The sequence below is a fragment of the Buteo buteo genome, chromosome 3, assembly GCF_964188355.1.
Source record: "Buteo buteo chromosome 3, bButBut1.hap1.1, whole genome shotgun sequence".
Classification (NCBI taxonomy): Eukaryota; Metazoa; Chordata; class Aves; order Accipitriformes; family Accipitridae; genus Buteo; species Buteo buteo.
Window position 1 is genome coordinate 63,019,740 of NC_134173.1, and position 18,038 is coordinate 63,037,777.

Below are 18,038 nucleotides of genomic sequence, written 5' to 3' on the forward strand. Positions count from 1 at the left end.
GCATTGTACTGAAACTTAACCAATTAGCTACACAGAAATTGAATTTAGTTAAACAGCTCTGAAATCCTCAGGTAAGCATGGAATGGCTTTGTTTTTAAACAAAGATTTGAAAAAAAAATAAAAGAAAACTAGAGCAAGATACAGTGAAATACAGGCAATGTTAACATTTTTTAGTAGTTCCAGATGAGGTTTTGTTTAGGGTTTTTTTTTTTTTTTTTTTTTTTACACACTCCAGATAAGTGCTTATGCTACACGTACAAAAGACAAGTTCTGGAAGCTGACCAAGGGAAAACTTGCCTCGGGCTGATTTGTCTCCTGGCTATAGCACCACTTGATAAGATGGTAACAAAGTCTCTCAACTTTCCTGCCAGGAGAAGAGGAACTCTGAAGTAAATTAAAGATACCACTGCAATGGTTAAGAGTAAGAAAACATGCGTCTAATACACCTAACGCTCTCCTCCGGATGACTAAGGAGACAGATGTTTACATGCAGACATAAAAAATTCCAATCTAATCAGTGCAGTCCACAAAAACATGTTCTAGAAAGCACTGTCTGACAGATACTGCATCAAAAGCAGAAAATCAACAGGTTGATACCCTAGTCTTTTAGGTGTTGGATATGAAGCTTCATGACGCAAGACTGTCACCACATAAAATCGTGCCATGAGGCAAACTGAAGATTAGAGGTGAAATTGAATTTTCCATGTTATACTAATCTTGAGAAACATGACAATCTCTACTGAAAATCAAACCCTGAATTTACTTAAATGCATGTTCTAGATCATCTGCAGAGATTTTTAAATTTTTCTAGATTCTCTTATTCAACAGTGCTGATTTTTTGACCATTCCTGACATGATTGATGTCTAAACATTTATTCTTTTTTTCCTCATGCTTAACTTTGGAATAAAAGCTCTTACAACTGCTAGACTAATTTTATCTCAGGAGAAGTAAAAAAAAAATAAATAAATAAAACCACACACACAAAAAAAACCCACATTATTGTTTTCCATTAAGACCTTCAACATCCTGAAGTAATTGTTTTGACAGATATCTTCAATCCTAACTATGATCGGTGGCCAAAAAAATCCCATATTTTAATTCCCTGACAAGTAATCAGAAAGATACTTAATTTGAACATACTGTACAAAAAAATCTAAGGCCGAAAGGACAAGACTGAGTAGACCTGAAAACCAAAGTAACTTTAAAAAAAAATGTTTCTGAACAGCAAGTTCAGAAATAACGAGTCTTAGCCCTCACTGTTCTGTCTCGCAAGTATAACAGTTATCCTTTAGACAGGCAGCCTCGAACATCCCCCAATGTTTTACCTTTATATTGACTGGCTAGAGCCCTAACACCAGCATTTACAAAGCCTTTGAAAAATACAGTCCTTGGAATAGTAAGCTTACGTTTTATGTCACTCAACAGCTAATAAGCACCACCAGATGTTAAAATCTTATTTCTGAACTTGACAGAAATTTGGGGCTTAAAAACATAATTATATAGGAGGCATAACAGAATGATGCATACCATTTCATACCATCTTGATCAGATGCAAATATCAAAATCTCTTTTTGACATCAGAGTGGAAGTTTCCTGGAGCTGAGCCTGAATTCAACTATTATGAACAATGCATATTGATCTGAAATGGTCCTCAAGCAGTGGTACTACATATGTTTTCACAGAGAAATTATAAATCATAGGATTCTGTGGGTTTTGTCTCATGTAGGTCCGCAGCACCAAATCATTTTGGAAATCCATGTTAAATGGAATGGAAAATATTCCATCTTGAACTGTAGGGTTTTTGGGGGGAGGCAGGGGGGAATGTTACATGCTTCTGTACTATTTGAATACTTTTGTGTATTAGGAGGCATATGAAAAGTACCCAAAGCTTTTTGTTCCCTGGGTGACTTATTACATCAGTTGGTACCATATCACCTGCTTAGTCTGTAAACCTCCAGATTTCAGATAATTTAAGTACAAAAGGGAACATCAGTAACTTTCAAATAGGAGTGCAGCTCCACAATATGTATGTTAGGCTGAAGAAAACCACCCAAATCATAACAGATTATTGATTTAACATCAGAATTTTCAGTCACTTCTACTTGGTTTAGGAACCCTACTACCCTGTAATTATAGGGATCTCGATGGTTTTCTGTATTACCTCCTGCCTCATAAAGTGCTTATAGCAATCTAACTCAATGCCTTCCTGTGTTTTGGTTTTTTCAACACCACAAAAAGGGCGACAATATCCATACATAGCATTAAGCTAGATAGAATATGCCCTGCCACTTTACCTCAATAAGTGGCTAACTCAAAGCACAACTCAAATTCAGTGACAGGCCAAGAAGCATTTTATCACTCCTTCCTGAACATTAACTGGTTATGTACACTCTTTGGGGCATGGCTGGAAAAGCTGTACCTTGCTTACCCTGAAGTTCAGTCTGGAAAAAGTAGACATTCAGTTCCTTTTTCACTTCGACATAATCTGTGTAACAGAGTTACAGAATCTCAGCAACATACTCAATGCAAACTGAATACAAAGCTTAAGCTACCACCAGGTAATGTCCCATACAAAATACTTCATAAGTATCAGCTCTCAGTTGTTCTGTTATGTCTCTCTTTAAGAAGAACTACTTCCAAACTGCTGCAATTCAAGAGCTCTAGAACTTCCCTTCAAGCAAGAGGGAAACCCAGTCTAACAAGAACAGGGCCTTCCTCTACAGCAATACATCCTGCCTGCACCTTCCAGCAGTTCCAGTTTTCCAGCAAAGCTGGTCGTTCACACAGTGCAAGTCCAGGCTCACTACGTATACTGCCAAGTGATTTACATTGCACTTACTGGAAGCACACCCAGCTGCTGTACACATGGGTTAGCTTCTCAACTCATTCTATTACTGGAACATTTCAAAAGCTGTAGGGATTTAAAAAAAAAAAAAAAAAAAAAAAAAACTTTAAAAAAAAAGCTACTCCAAATTATTAAAAAATCACTGATTTTATATAAAACCAGGAAACCAGACACAGAACATGAAATAAATCATTAGTTTAATACCTAGAACTAAAACTGGTAAGTATCTAAAATATAAAATGAAAAAGTTTTTGCTACTGACATAAATAGGTAGGTGGAATTCAGCCTGAAGAACTGAAATAGTAAAGACACTAAGCCTGTTTCTGTACAAATACAACATGAGAAGGGGAGATTACTGGGTTTTGGTAAGAGGCCCATTGGTTTTTCATAGGCTGTGGTTTTCCTTGACTCTGTCAGGAACTTAACGTTAATCAGCTAATGTCTTGTAGGTACCATGAAACATCTGTTTAAGTCATTTATTTACTCATGTTCAAGCGAGCTGCTTGCTCTTGCAAAGGGAAGAAGTTAAACACAAACTGCAGTGCACCAAAGTCATTCAACAGTGGAGAAAAGCAAAAGTTTATTAAAACAGAAAAATATTGAATGTTGATCAAGGCGTGTTTTACCAAACAGACCAATCTCTTCCCGATTTTTGTCCCGCTACTCTCCCATTGTTTTTTTTAGACTGCACAACAGTTCAGGTTAACAACCATCTCCATGATTGTTCACAAGCCATTAGTACACTTCAAATATTGCCTCAATGTAAGGAAAAAATGCACCATTACATTTGTGTGTTTAAATTCTCCATTACCTTGTTCACACACTGGTATAATGTATTTCTCCGCAATACAAAGTTTCATAACACATTTCACAGTACATGGATTCATGCTCATTCCCATGGAAACCATCAGGGCCACAGGCACTGCAGAATCACTTCCTTGTAGAAACATTTCTGTAAGGCAGCCCCAGGATTTCAATCGTGCGAGCAGCAGGGCATTAGATGTTATTAGCACACTGTTAGGAGGCAGTGATAGGGCTGTAATAAGATTAACGTCCAAAATTCTGCTAGTTACAAGTGGGACAGAGCATTTCCCCAGGACTACTTAGTGTATTATTCCTCCTATTTCACAAACCTCACCGAACTCAAATCTTTTGAAAACATTCAGTACTTTAGGCAATTTTTGTAAATTGCCAATACAATTTATATTTATTATTTTTAATGAATTCAATAGCTAACCATAATTTCAAGAATGAAAGCTGATGAATATACTCCTCTAGAGCACACATATGGAAATTATATCGAAGCAGTACAGGCAGGCACAGTTTCAACATTTTCCGCTCGATACACCAGAGTCTTACACTTATACTTCAACATACTATCGATAAATATGTTCTGTGTATTAGTGAATCACCATCATTCAAATATTCAGTGCTCATTGAGCTAGTAGTGTATTTGCAAGTAAAAGGTTTTCTCTTCAGCACCAACTTCTAGCAGTTTCCTATAAAAAGATTTAAAGATGACAGCCAAAAGCAGCAGTAGCACATTTTATTTAACAGCCAATTTTTTTAATCAGATTGTGCCAAACTGTTATCATTTTGAACCTGAAGAAAAACTGCAAGACACTTCCCGTTATCTATCTGACCTTCAAAAATTAGTAAAATAGGACATAACTAGATGAGGATGAGGGAGTCGGGGCTGATCTCAGACTACTGATCTTTTTCAAAGACCATACCCTGCACAACAGAACTGGAATACATATACTATTTAAGGGTGTGTCTAAAAATCATGACTTCCATATGCATTCAACAGATGCTTCCAAGTAACCAGTAAAATCCCTACTGGACATGATTTCCACGTCATTTAAATAACTTATAACCTTTTGTGCAACAATTTTTTCCACATTCAAGCACTTATCCTTTTTGGCAAATGCTTGGTTATGTGCTAAGGGGCTGCAACAGAGACAGATCCTCCTAGTAACAGGTAGTGCAATCCAGAGAATGAGCCTGGACTGAGTATCGGTTTTCCTGCTGACTTAAAGTATAAAATTGAGGAAAAAAACATGAAAGTCAGCTATTGCTGGTAAGCTTCAGCTTCCCCATCTTTCAAATAGAGGTAAGACTTGCCTTTGTACAACCATCTGAACATGGCCACTTCCATAAGAGCTCCATTTCTAATAACAGCTACCATAACAGTGAGATTAAAAACAACCATTCTAATCTTATCACTGAGAGCACCAATAGATAAGGCAGTCTGGCTTTCAGATTGTTCCCCAAAAGTGATATGATAGCTGCAGTAGTACCCTATATGTCATCTAAAGTTTCAAAAGCTTTAAACCAGTTAATTTTTTGCATTGATAATAATGTAATAGTAAAAAAATAACTGAGTCTGAAGTGCTCAAAACTCAGCCCTATGTTAATGAAGAATTTTGTCAATGAGATTGCTTATTTTCCTCAGATACTCATTAAAAAAAAAAAAAACACCAAAAAAAAAACCATTGACAAGAAGTGACCTACACCTCCAAGATCCTAAACACCAAATGGGCACTACACTCGCTTAACAAAAATAAGTATGTATATTGCATATTGCACAGATATGGGTCTCCATGGAATGGCAAGGATGCGCAGCAAATGGACTGCAAAGCAGGGTACAATGTTTACGCAGGACAAAGGCAGAGACTGACAAGCCTTATATGCTCAAAGCAACAACGCAACCCTCCTTTTCCAGTAAAAGACCAAATATTTGTAAAAGAGAATTAACCTGTTATTTCACACATACAGCAAAATACAGGTGCATCTTCAAACTCCAGTGAGTAAATAAGCCTCTCTATTAACTTTAAAATTAGATCAAGCCAAAAGAAATTAATAAAATGCTTATCTGAAATAAGTATCCACATACAAGTCATTCAAGAATATTCACATGCTTATTCCTAAATAACCTTTTGTATGCATGTTACAAAAGACATTAAAGTCAAATAAGTTATATCATCTGTTTTGCACTCTTGATTTTAGATTATTGTTTGATTATCTTGACTTAGATTATTATTTAATTATTGAATTTGAAATTACAAAATGCTAACAAGAAAAGAATACTTACTATACAAGGCTAAAATTTTCCAATATATTACATTAACAATTTATTTACTTTCCATTAAGATGATACCATTATGTTATGTGGTAATATAATCGAACTGCTAAACATTGTTGTTAAAGCAGGTATCGCATCTCTGCAATCTTAACACTGCCTGAAAATTAAAAAAAAAAAAAAAAAAAAACAGCATGTTCAAAACTGTACCATCATTGAGAATGTATTTTGAGCATATGTGTAAATATGGAAAAGTAACACACAAAGTAATCATATCCAAAAAATGTCTCTGGCAAAGAAAAATTAATTACAAAGACTATAGCAACAAAAAGTTGAAAATACATTATCTTTTCTCAAAGACTAGAAAAATAACAAAAGACTTGTTCATCTTCTTACAAGGCCTCTCATAAGGTCTGTAGGATTTATTTAAAAGATGGAAGAAAAAGTCCTAAGACATAATAGGGCATAAAAGATGTTCATTTTATACACACCACAAAGGGCCTTTCAGTATCTGTACCTGCTTGTTTTCTACCCATGGCCTGCTGTATCTTGTATGCTTCCCTCAACTACACCATGCTGCATGTCAGCTGCAAAGGTCTAATTTTCTTACAATAAACTGAAAACCAAAGGAGAATCCGTAACAATGTTTCAGTGTGCAAGAGGACATAATGCATTGTTTCAGCAACAAAGCCAGCAATTGTCACCTCCCCACTCATAGATACCAAGTCAAATTTAACACCTAAATAAGACACAAAGGTAATGCTTATTATCTTGTTTGTTTGAGGTAACATTTTAATAATTAAAATGCAGTAAGTTATTTGAAAGATATTTGGTGGAAATACTATTTTCCTTGGTATTAACACAGCCAAATAGGTATCACAAGAGCACAATTTACTGTTTCCAACAGCTACGCATACATAATTACAAGGCAAGAGACCAGTTTCTTATGCACATAACAGGAACAAAAAATAATGAGAAGTTTAACTGTTAATGACAGCAGTGTAGAGGGCAACACATTATTTCTCCTTGCACACAGCAAAAAAAAGGCTGTTTTGAAATAATATTTTCCCCTTCAAGTCTTGAAGTGTAACACTGCTTAACACATTTAAGCTACCTCCACATTTAGATTAACTCCTTTTGTCAGCACACTAGTTTCACGGTATGAAGTGATACCAGATGTTCTAGTTTTAAATGCCTCACTAGAGTATACTTACCATGACACTTAGTAGATGCTGAGTGCACCAATGCACTCTTGCAAATCATTTAGTTTGTGCTCTGTTAGCAAGTATACCTGCTATCCATTGACAAAACACACTGAAATTTTAATCTTCAGGCCGCCACGATGTGGGTACTTTACCCATTTCAGGTTAAGAAATCTCCACTAAGCCTGAAAAGTGTTATATTCCAAGGAGGTTCTTGCCCTTTCAACTTGCTAGTACACATCAATGCTTTCTCTTCTGAATGTAAGCATGGATTATAAATCAGAAGTTCCCCTCTGAGTTAGATTCATGGAACTCATTATACCTGAAGATTAACAGAAAGTATATACGTATCACCCAACTAACACGAAACACTTCTGTCTTTTCCATGGTTCAAGTTATCCATGATCACACCAAGCTAGTTTTCAATTCACACACTAACTCTCAGTGCCAGCATAATCTGATCTAAATTTGTAGGGAAACAGGTCAAGGAAAAGTCAAAGAGATTAAACTTCAGCTTAAAATTCCATTTGAACTCCTTTGGAGGACACACAAAACACAATACAGCCTGGAGGACATTGTAACCTAAAATCCCATTCTACAGCTCTACAATGTCAAGAAACTGTATAGAGAACAGCAGGCAGAACACACAGTCTGGGCATTCTTGCAAAGTCTTCAAAAAGGGTAAAGGAGAAGGGCAGAAGCCACAAGAAAAGCACAATCTTCACAACTTAAGAAATGTCAAAGATTTTTATTTAGCCAGTTCAATACAGTCTTCACTGTTGTTACCAATTACTCAAATACTACGGACATCGATTGCTTTTTTTCCAAGAGTGTCAAAAGTTGTCATTTTAAAAAGTGTTTAAAATAACATTTGCAAGATGAGTCTCAAAAACTGATTTTCAGTAAACACGGTACCTTATTTCATTTAATATGATCAAACATAACATCCTAAAGAGCTCCTCATCCAGGAAGCTAACCAGGCTTTCTCTATTAACAGCTAGGGATGTAATATAACCCTATCTATCATACACCTTTAGGAAAAAAATGGCTGGTAGTAAGAAAACAAGGCACAAGCAACTTAATTACCACAACTATGAGTAACTACTGAAACAATTCAATAAAGTTAGGGTGTTTTTAAAAAGGTTGACTCACATGGTTTTTATCAGTTAAAAAAAAAAATAAAATACAAAAACCCTCTACAAACCATAGATGAAAATACAAACCATTAGGCACACTACACCATCACCAAATCGGGGATGATGTAATGAAGCTCAAAGTAACAATCTTTGATTAAATCAGTCATATCTGATACAAAAGAAATATCTACACTATAGCCACACTGGTGCAAATACAAATGCAGACAAGGCCTACAACTTCTAACCATCTTCTTGACATATTTATGTTTTAGCCAATGTATGTTTGTATTTAACAGAAATAAACTGACAAGGATATCTTAAGGCTTAGCTTAAGTTCTATACAAAGAAGTACACCTAGATATATATTCAGACTCATAGAATTAAGTAGCTGGAACAAATATTACCTGGCATTAGCAGATCATCTTGAGTATTAACATGGCCTCTAACCCTCATCTCAGAGCTTGATGGCCTAAAGATTCAGGTATCCCTCACCCATTGCTATCCAAGAAGGTTTCTGTTGAAAGCTCTAGCAATAGTCATTAACTATAGAACAGCAATTTGTTATTGCCTAGTTAAAGCCTAGTAATAAGGCTTTCCACATTAGCAGCTATGAAGATAAAGGAATAGAAACCTATAGCTGTTTTGAGAAGCCTACGTTACATTTGCTACTTTCTACAATATGTAAAATTTGTGTGCAATATGCATAAGTGTAAAAAAGAATTCATACAGAGTTGGCTAACAAAAAAAGAAACATCATTCCCACTAATAAAGTAATTATTAATATTATAATAATATTAACACTTTAGCATGTTGTTAAGGCTCCAGTTATATGGTTATGCAAGAGCAATGTATAAGAAAATCTTATTCAACAGTGTGTTCTCCAAATACATTACTGGATATAATTTTCTGAATGCATACATGAATTCAAGAGGGTAGGATTTTAAAAAGAAAAAAAAAAGCCATATACTGGTGCTTAAGAATTTAGTTAGATGAGGAATTATTTTCCTTTACTTTTACTCTCCTTCCTAGAGTATCCTCATGCAGAGGATTTGCAAAGAATGAAACAGCTTCCCAGGAACAACATACTTCCTTGTGACTACTGTGAAAGCAAACTTGATTAATAAAACACACTTACTTGGCCTAGCAGCCAGCACACTTGCCTTGCTAAAAGATCCCCATCTCCCAACCCACAGCTGTTATTTTCCCAGAAGAAAGTTTCCATTTATCCATTATCTACATACTAGTGGTCAGACATGACCCACAACCCACCACATGGAGTTACTCTGTTTTTGAATATTAGTTCAATTTCTATATTACATAAGTTTTCATGCTCATCTAGTAAAAATGTTACTTATCCTGCCTGATCTTATGTCTCCAAGCAATACACCAGTTCACCTCTGCTTTCACAGTTTTTTATGTTGCCTGATATCACTACTAAAATTGTGAGAACTGCAGAAATATGCCGAGGAGGCCCTTGGTAAGTACAATTTTAAACAGTTGAGTAGGGTTAGAAGTTTCACTAAAAAAGCATTCTAGAGAAGTCTCCAAGCTTTGATGGAAATTCATAATCTCTTATTAGGACAATACCGTTTCCCAGTACTTCCAACAGTAGACAATTTAAAAACTGGAAAATCCGCATGCTGCTTTCTTATACAAAACTAAATTTTCAGGTATCCCAGGAATAAGCTTACACAAGAGCACAAATTTGTAAGATTAGGCTACATAGCAACAGGAAACCAGCCAGTAAATGAAGAAAAACAACCAAAGTCTCACAACACCCTACAGCCATCAAGCTGCTACTTCCAGTAAACCAATGTAATCCTGAGCCTAGATAATGTTATCATACATACAATTACTGTGTTGAAAAGAACACTAATATTGCAAAAGCAAATGCTGAAGAGTTACTACAAACACGAAACAAGGTTACCATGCAAACTTCCATTGTAATAATGCAGTAAACTGGGAGATGAGACTTTTTAATGACAAACTAACTCTCTCCATCTGCTCTCATGGTCACAGCACAGTTACTTTAGCACCAGAGTTTCTCTGTCCTCTTTGCCTCATTTACTCACTTTGTTGTGTGACAGAAAGGATGCAAAGGTACTACGCGGCAAAGAGCTGGCACTCATACAGTGAAAGGCTATAATCCAGTGCATATGTAAAAGAGGTCAAATAAAAATTGCAACAGCTGAATAGTAATTTTGAAAAAAAAAAACCTTTACAATTTAAGACATGATAAATAACTAACAGGAAATGCAGCTGATCAGAACTGTTCATTTTACTCTCTTCTATGATTATAATGGCTCCTACTTAAAATTGCAGATGCAAGAAATCCAAGTATCTTTATCAGTAATTCAATAAGCACAAAATTAGCACAGTACCTCCTTTTCACCCTCTTTCATTTCAAATTTTCTGCTGGAAAACAAGCAAACAACAGCATTCTGAAGAAAACAGCAATATTCCACAAGTGGGTTTATATCTGCAACCCTGTACAACAGAGTAGTGTTTCATGACACAGCTGTAACACCAAACAAAAACAGAAATTTTTTTGTTACATTATCTCCATGTTAGAGTGCAGATCCCAAATGAGTATAGGACAAAGAATGAAAAAAGAGGAAATATGATGTTTGTTAGCTTTAAGGAAACACACACCAAGATACAAAAAAACGAGAAGCAGTTGTTCATCTGATTCCATGAAAAGGTTATTGTCAACATAGCTATCTGTATAAATCAACAATACAGCCCCACTAACCACAGTCCCAGAAAATACCTGATTTTTAGAGACAACTGAAAAAGTTCTAGGTATGCAATTGAAGTTTGAACTTCAGACTTAAGATCAGTTTTGTAGAAATATGGAAGATTAATATTTATACCCAAATTTACAAATTTAGACCACTCAGACTAATAATTGTAGGTATAAGAGTCTTGTAGAAGTTCCATCAAATTTATGGACTTACTCTGCATTTTGACATCACTAAATGCAATCATTTGGTAACCTAACTTTCTCCCTCGCTTTCTTGCAAGGAACAGGAATGCACAACTATCTTGCCTTTTCATAGATTAACACAGAATGTCACTTCACTGCACAGGTAGGTACTCAAAAGAAAACTGCCAAGTCTATTCAGCTAACCTGAAATTCTTTTTCATTCAAAGGAATAACTACTTCTTATGTTCTAAAATCCACCAGCTTACAGTTTGAAATTTATTGCACCTTACTGAAGGAAAAGAATGTAAGGTCAGTGAACCAAATCTGATTAGTTTCAGCAGCTGAATTCCAAAAAATTCAGCCCTCACTAAAGAATTTCCAGAAATACAACAAACAAAGTGTCCTTCAACACCTCTTGCAAAAAAAAGAAAAAGGTAAATGTAAAGCACTGCCATAATTTGCTTATTTCAGAGAGCAGGTGATAATCATTACCCCTTCAAGGAAGACCCCGAGAGTGGCCTTTGAGTCCCTTGCTATGAAGGGTCATACAACTGTGAAACTGAAAATCTAGCAAGCTTACAATCACTGAAGAAACAGCTCACAAAGTCATGCACAATCTAGTCTAAACTACACCTATGAATTTTGTCAGAAATAAGTGTTCAATCTATAATATGGTTCTCTTGTATACCTGGACCCCACTAGCTACACAAAAAATCAGAAGGGCCTCCAGCAAATGTAGTAAAAGCTACAAATCATATTTGTTGTATCTCTTGCTACTTCCCCATTCAACAGGAAAAAGGGATCGGACAATCTGCTGCACACAAGCAAGTGGGAAGAAAGCCTGTGTACTTTCCTTCTGTGCATTCCTTGCACACACACCAGAGCTGTGCTACCCTTTCTCCTCCATATGTGAAGCTTAGAAAAAGCATACGTTATATATCCTTTCTTTCAATGAAAAAGTGAACAGAGATAAAATTCAATTATCTACAAGGGACTCCTAGATGTCTGGTCACAACCACAACTTTTCCGATCTCCGAGTGGCATACCTGCAATTAAATACAGTTGCAATCAACTGTGAATGCAGCTGGTACATCTGGAACTAGCTGCCCTGATCTACCACCAGGCAGGCGAGAGTATGCAGAAGCCCCAGAACTAATAATAAACCAAAGTAATTTTTAGTCTTCATATGTCTGAATTCTGTTTAAATTCACATTCTCAAATGGCAAAAGATGATCATAAGGTAATGTTAAATCCTCTACTTTTAAAATACAACTACAAAACATCTGAGGTGGCCACATCAGATACACATTCCAATAATATAAGACACTGAGTCAGTAGTATTATTAGTCTAGTTCACTATAGAAGGAAAACTTACATGATGTCTGTGCTTATATATTTTCTTTCACCTGTACTTCCAAAGTTGCCGGTGATTTTACTAAACTTAAGAAACTAAACTTACTTCAAGAGAGCTCTCTTTCTTATGGACTTCATGCAAGTAGATAACTGAGCAGAGTAATGAGACTATTTGAAGAACAAGCTCACTCACCTTCTAAAAATGCCTTTAGAAAGCGATCCACAAAAGATAAAAAAGCTTACAGTACTCCAAATGGACAAACAGCTTTAAGAAGGTGTGAGCTCTAATTAGGTCCAAAAGCCTACTGCAAACCAAGCTGCAAAAACCCAGTCAGGCTTTCCCCTCCTCCCCATTTTTTATATTAAAAGCATCATTTGTTCTTCTGTGATTATTGCAGATGGACACTAGTATAAAATTTAGAATTACTGTTTCTAAGAACTCCAGAAGGCATTTAAGACTCTCCATAAAGCTCCTTGTAGTCATAATCATCATAAATTTGAGTGAACAGGTAAGTCCTAATCTCTCAAAAAAGCAGAAACATGAATACGGGGGGCGGGGGCGGGGGGGGGAATAGAAAGAAATATCCTATGCATGTGATCACCACTACTGTGAACATAAGTTTGCTTTGGGCTACTTGAGCAGAGAGAATACGATGGAATCTCTATTCAAATTTCTACAACAGGAAGCAAAGACAACAAAATGTGATATATTGCACTCATCTTCTGATCTTTTTCTCAGGACTGTCGAAAACAAATACATGCAATCTTACATCTCATCTGAAAGAAAAAGCATATTACAAATCTGAGTTTCTGGAGGGTTACTTTTTACCCTGCAATTTCTAGTTTCTTAGAGAGACTAGACCACCTACATTGGAAACCGCTTTCACTATAGGTTTATTCATTAAGCATGTAATTTTTCTGACACACTGCTACATCAACAAAAGCTCCATGTAAAAACTTAAACACATGGGATATTTTTGTTTGCTGAACCAATGCAAGATGAATCAGCCCAAGCACTTCATGATGGCATAAACCAGTGACATATTAGGACTTCCATAATATGCAACTAAACCCATGTTATCCTTTAGTTGTACAAATTCTTATAAAGACTATACATCTCTAATCACTACGTATGAGTTAAGCACATTGATCTGTAGAACAAGCACAGGCTGCCACTACTAATCTTTACTACTAAATAAACCCAAAGCAGATCACAATACTGTCTTAAAAGGAATAACAGAAATCTTGTATTTCTATTCATCACAGTCTATGATGCAATACCATTCAATTCAGTAATTTAGAAGATGACCAGTTCCAAAAAGAGAGCATTTCAATGATGCCTTATTTAACAAACCTTCTCAACATCAGTGGCTCCAAATCCACATGCAATCAGTGTCTTTTTCTGTGTTGTAAAAACAACTGGATAGAGTCAATTTTCCTTGATATTGCAGTCGTTCCTTGTATTCCTGAGCTGGATGAAGAATACCAACCACTTTTGCTTATCGCATCTTGCAAAAGACATTCCTAATTAAAAAATGCCAATATAACAGTATGCATAGATAATTTGTCTGCCACAAATCTCTCAAAAATTAATCAGAAAACAAAACCACATTCAAGCTATCAAAAATAGAATAAAAAAAAAAACTTAGAATCCCATTATCATGCTGATACAGTAGCTAGCCATATATTTTTCCTCCCCTTTTTGTTAAACTATGAAGATTGGAAATCTATGTTCACATTTAATTTCAGAAGCATTTTATAAACAAGCATTCAGATACTTCAATCAAGTTATCAAGCGTCTACAATGTTACACAGTTCTCCCTCAGTCTTCCCAAATTTTAGTGCTATTATTTTTGCAGAATACTCTGACAGTACGAACATTTTTTAAAGTTATGCAAATTTAGCCTATCTTATCAGTTAGGGTTTCATTGTTAGCTTTTAATCCTGTCATGGCAGTGCTTTTTAATTTTCTACCGTGTAATGTGAAACAAAATTGCACTTGATCTAAATCCAAATTACACCATTATATAATAAAATAAGGAATTAATCAGATTAAAATAGAAGTTAACTATAAGATGCTCTACTTGTACCAAATTTAAAAAGGAGGCCAGAAAAGTAGGTATTACTACACCATTATGTATGTTTTAAAGTAACATACTGACATTTAGAACTTCTCTTCATTACTAATATTGCTTTCTTTTACTTCACTGTTCCTCTGAAATAACGAGCTTTCTAAAAATACCTTCACGTTCTCACATACAGAGAAGATGGATACATCTTCTATTTTACATACACAGACCCAAAAGCAACCTACATAGCATGCTTTTGCTTTCAAAGCAGTCCCATTTGAAAGGATTCTTTATGCCACTGCCAAGAGATGAGGCATGTGTGGAGAGAAAGAGATCACTAACTTCCCTGACACCCACCAAAATTCGTCCCCAGTTCTGGCACATAACAACCCCGGTCATCATCAAGATGACTGACGAAGTCTTATTACTTGGTGAGAGCACAGACGAGACATTTAAATCAGTAAGATAATAGAAGAGTTTTAGCAGAATTTCAGTAAGACATTCTAAGGACTTGCAATAGGAGCCACTTTGTTTGGAAAGCAAGCAAATTTATGCCAACACTTCTCTTCAGCACAGGTGTCACGGAAATTTGCAAACCACACTGTTAGTGTCCTGAGAACAGTTTGTGTAACATCCATTGGGAGACATCTTCAGCAGTTAGAAAGGTGAAAACTTCCCACTGTTTTCAGTAAGTCACCTTCCTCGGTACAGACTCCATGCAAGAGGCACCACTGTGCTGTACCAGAAGAATACACGAGGACAAGGGAAAAAAAAGTCTAAAGCAAAAAAATAATCACAGGCATTTTTTGGACTGTCAGAAGCAGACCATCAGGGCCACTCACAGTTGATTTGAATGAACAGTACTTCACAAAGCAGATTATACATCTGTCAGAAAACAGTTTTGAAGCATCTGTTCTCTTTATTTCACGAAAGCAGGAACAAAAGAAATCAGATTTAACAGTTGTTACTAAGTCCAAAACTGATAAAACAGCTTTTACACTTACAGAAATGGAATTAAAGGTGCCAACCTATATCCTGCTCTGAACTATTCCGTTTTTCATGGTTCCCTCAAACTTGCTAACAAAAAGACACACACACCCCCCACTGTCTATCTGACACTAGTCTGCTTGCAACAGCAACAGTCTGCTGTTAGCTGCTATATTTTTAGGGCTACATTCTACAACTGGCCAGTTTTTACCACTCCTTGAAAATGCTATGTGTACCAAAGCCACAGATACACAGACAATTGAAAAGAATACTGCAGAAATACTCTAATTCAAATTTTCCCTTTCATAAGAGCCACTATAGAGAAATAAGTTACTCTTCCTCTTCCCAAATATTTACTATGCTATTTAACTCCAGGGTAATGATCGGGGACTATCATTAGTAAATACCAAGTAGGCTTCAAAGCTTGCCCAGAAATTATGATCTTCCTTCTCATTACCAGTATACTGATTCTCCTTCACACTTCAGCTGTACAGTGTTCTGGTGACACTCGGGAAAGACAATGAAGAAGTAACAAACAATGCTTCTATTCTTAAAAAGTTTGAGTAACTATTTTTTCCACACTTTATGTCATTGTGAGTAATATCAATTGTGCGAGACACAAACTGACACAAAAACACCCAGCAGCAAAGCCAAGAACCAACTTCAGTAGACACTCTTCTGCTTATGGTCTGCAAGGATTGCTTCTATTAGAATGGCTTCATTCTCTGCTAAACCTCTTCAATCCATCTTTTTCTTTTATTTCTTATTAACAAAGCACAGCGGGTGTTAGCAGTCCTAACAGAGAAGGCAAAAAGCACAACGGATAAGGGAAAAACCCACCGTGCTCACCATCTCTTACACCTGCGTAGTTTTCAACAGTCTGAGCTTTGAAAGGGGGAAATAGAAAACCCGGGCACCAGAGCAGCGGAGCTGAAGGATGAAAGGTAATGTTTAAAAGCAATTAAATCCCGCCCTGTCCCGGCCTTCGCTTACACACGGGAGGGAGTCGCTCCCCTCCCCAGGTACGACCACAGGGGAGCCTGGCCGCGGGCTGGGAAGCTCGGGAGGAGGATGAAACCGCTCCTGCTCCTCGGGGCGCCACGGCGACCCCGGCCCCGGGACGAACGCTGTCCCCCGGCCGCGGCACGGCCCCACAGACGGCACCAGCCCCGCCGGCGGCTCCACGCGGCCGCAGCCGCCCCGCCCGCCCCTCCGCCAGCGGCGGCCCCGGCCCCTCCGCTCACCAGCCCGTCGATCTGCACTTGCTTGACGGCGGAGTCGCCCGTGGCGGCGGCCTTGCCTTTGCCTTTCGAGGCGCCGAAGCCGCTGCCGGCAGCCCCGGAGCCTTCCTTGCGCGACGCCATCTTTCCCCTCACACCGGCCGGAAAGAGAAAAACGAAACACCGGAAGCGACGGCGCAGCCGCGGCGGCGCGCAGGGAAAGGGCTCCGGGCGGAAACGCGACGGGAGGGAGGCAGGCGCAGGCGCAGGCGCCGTGCTGCCGCGGGGGTGCTGTGGCGGCGGTGGGGTGGCGGCCTTCCCTCACGGCCCCGAGCGCTCTCCGGGCGGGACGGAGCGGCCCTCGCTCGGCCTCGGCGGCAGGCACAGCGATCCCTGGCGTACCTGGAGCAGGAGAAGCCCTGTGCTTTGTGTCAGGCGCCTGCGGCCATGCTAATTCACCCGACCCGGGACGGAAGAGGGGCCGAGGCGCCCTTCCTCTCACCTTCCTCTCCACAGGCCGGCTGGCGCCTGGCACACCGTTTCCGACAGCCTGGGAACCTCGGGCTGTGCATTTCCAGGGCTTCCTTGGGCGATTCTGATGCTACCAGTCACGTAAAGTCACAGCGATGGCACTGGGCCGGATTTGGCCAGTGGGCTGCGGTGAGGGAGGCTATGCTGGTGGGGAGCAGTTACACCTAATAAACCAGCTTGACACTGAGAGAAGCACTTCCAAGAGATAATAGATTTGAAGGCTTTGGGGGTTAGCTTTAAAAAAGCAGAGTGCTGTGGAGTTAGCGTATCTGTCTTGAGGGTGAATAACGAGTCATCAGTGCACTGAGAGGGGATACAAATTCTTAACATTAGATACAAACAAAACGCTGAACTATCAACTACTCGTGTTGTTCCCAGAAAAGGGTTAAGTGTTGTATTAAAAGTCAACTGTTGGTTTTGTTTTGCTGCTTTTTTTTGGTTGGTTGGTTGGTTGGTTGTGGGTTTTTTAAAGCATTTAAAACCCTACACATTCTTCTGAAAAACGGAGTGGGCTGTGAAAGGTAGACATAACCAAACACTCCAAAGCTCTCCAGACACTATGTTAAATATGTGACCTCATAAAAATTCACCATTAACCTTTTCAACAACGTAGCTGCACTAATTTCTAAGTGGGGCAGGGGAACATGTTTACCAACACCAATACAAAGATGTATCTGCATTTTCCA

At 38.0% G+C, this 18,038-nt stretch overlaps 1 protein-coding gene across 1 annotated transcript in view; it reads right to left on the bottom strand.

Moving 5' to 3' along the window:
• The window catches only part of EIF3H (eukaryotic translation initiation factor 3 subunit H), an 88,351-nt gene extending 71,352 nt beyond the window's left edge, over positions 1-16,999 (bottom strand). Inside the window, exon 1 of the mRNA XM_075023842.1 lies at positions 16,846-16,999. Coding sequence (XP_074879943.1) covers positions 16,846-16,965 — 120 coding nt within the window. The 5' untranslated portion in view covers positions 16,966-16,999. The remainder of the gene's footprint in view (positions 1-16,845) is intronic.
• Between the last annotated feature and the right edge of the window lie 1,039 nt (positions 17,000-18,038).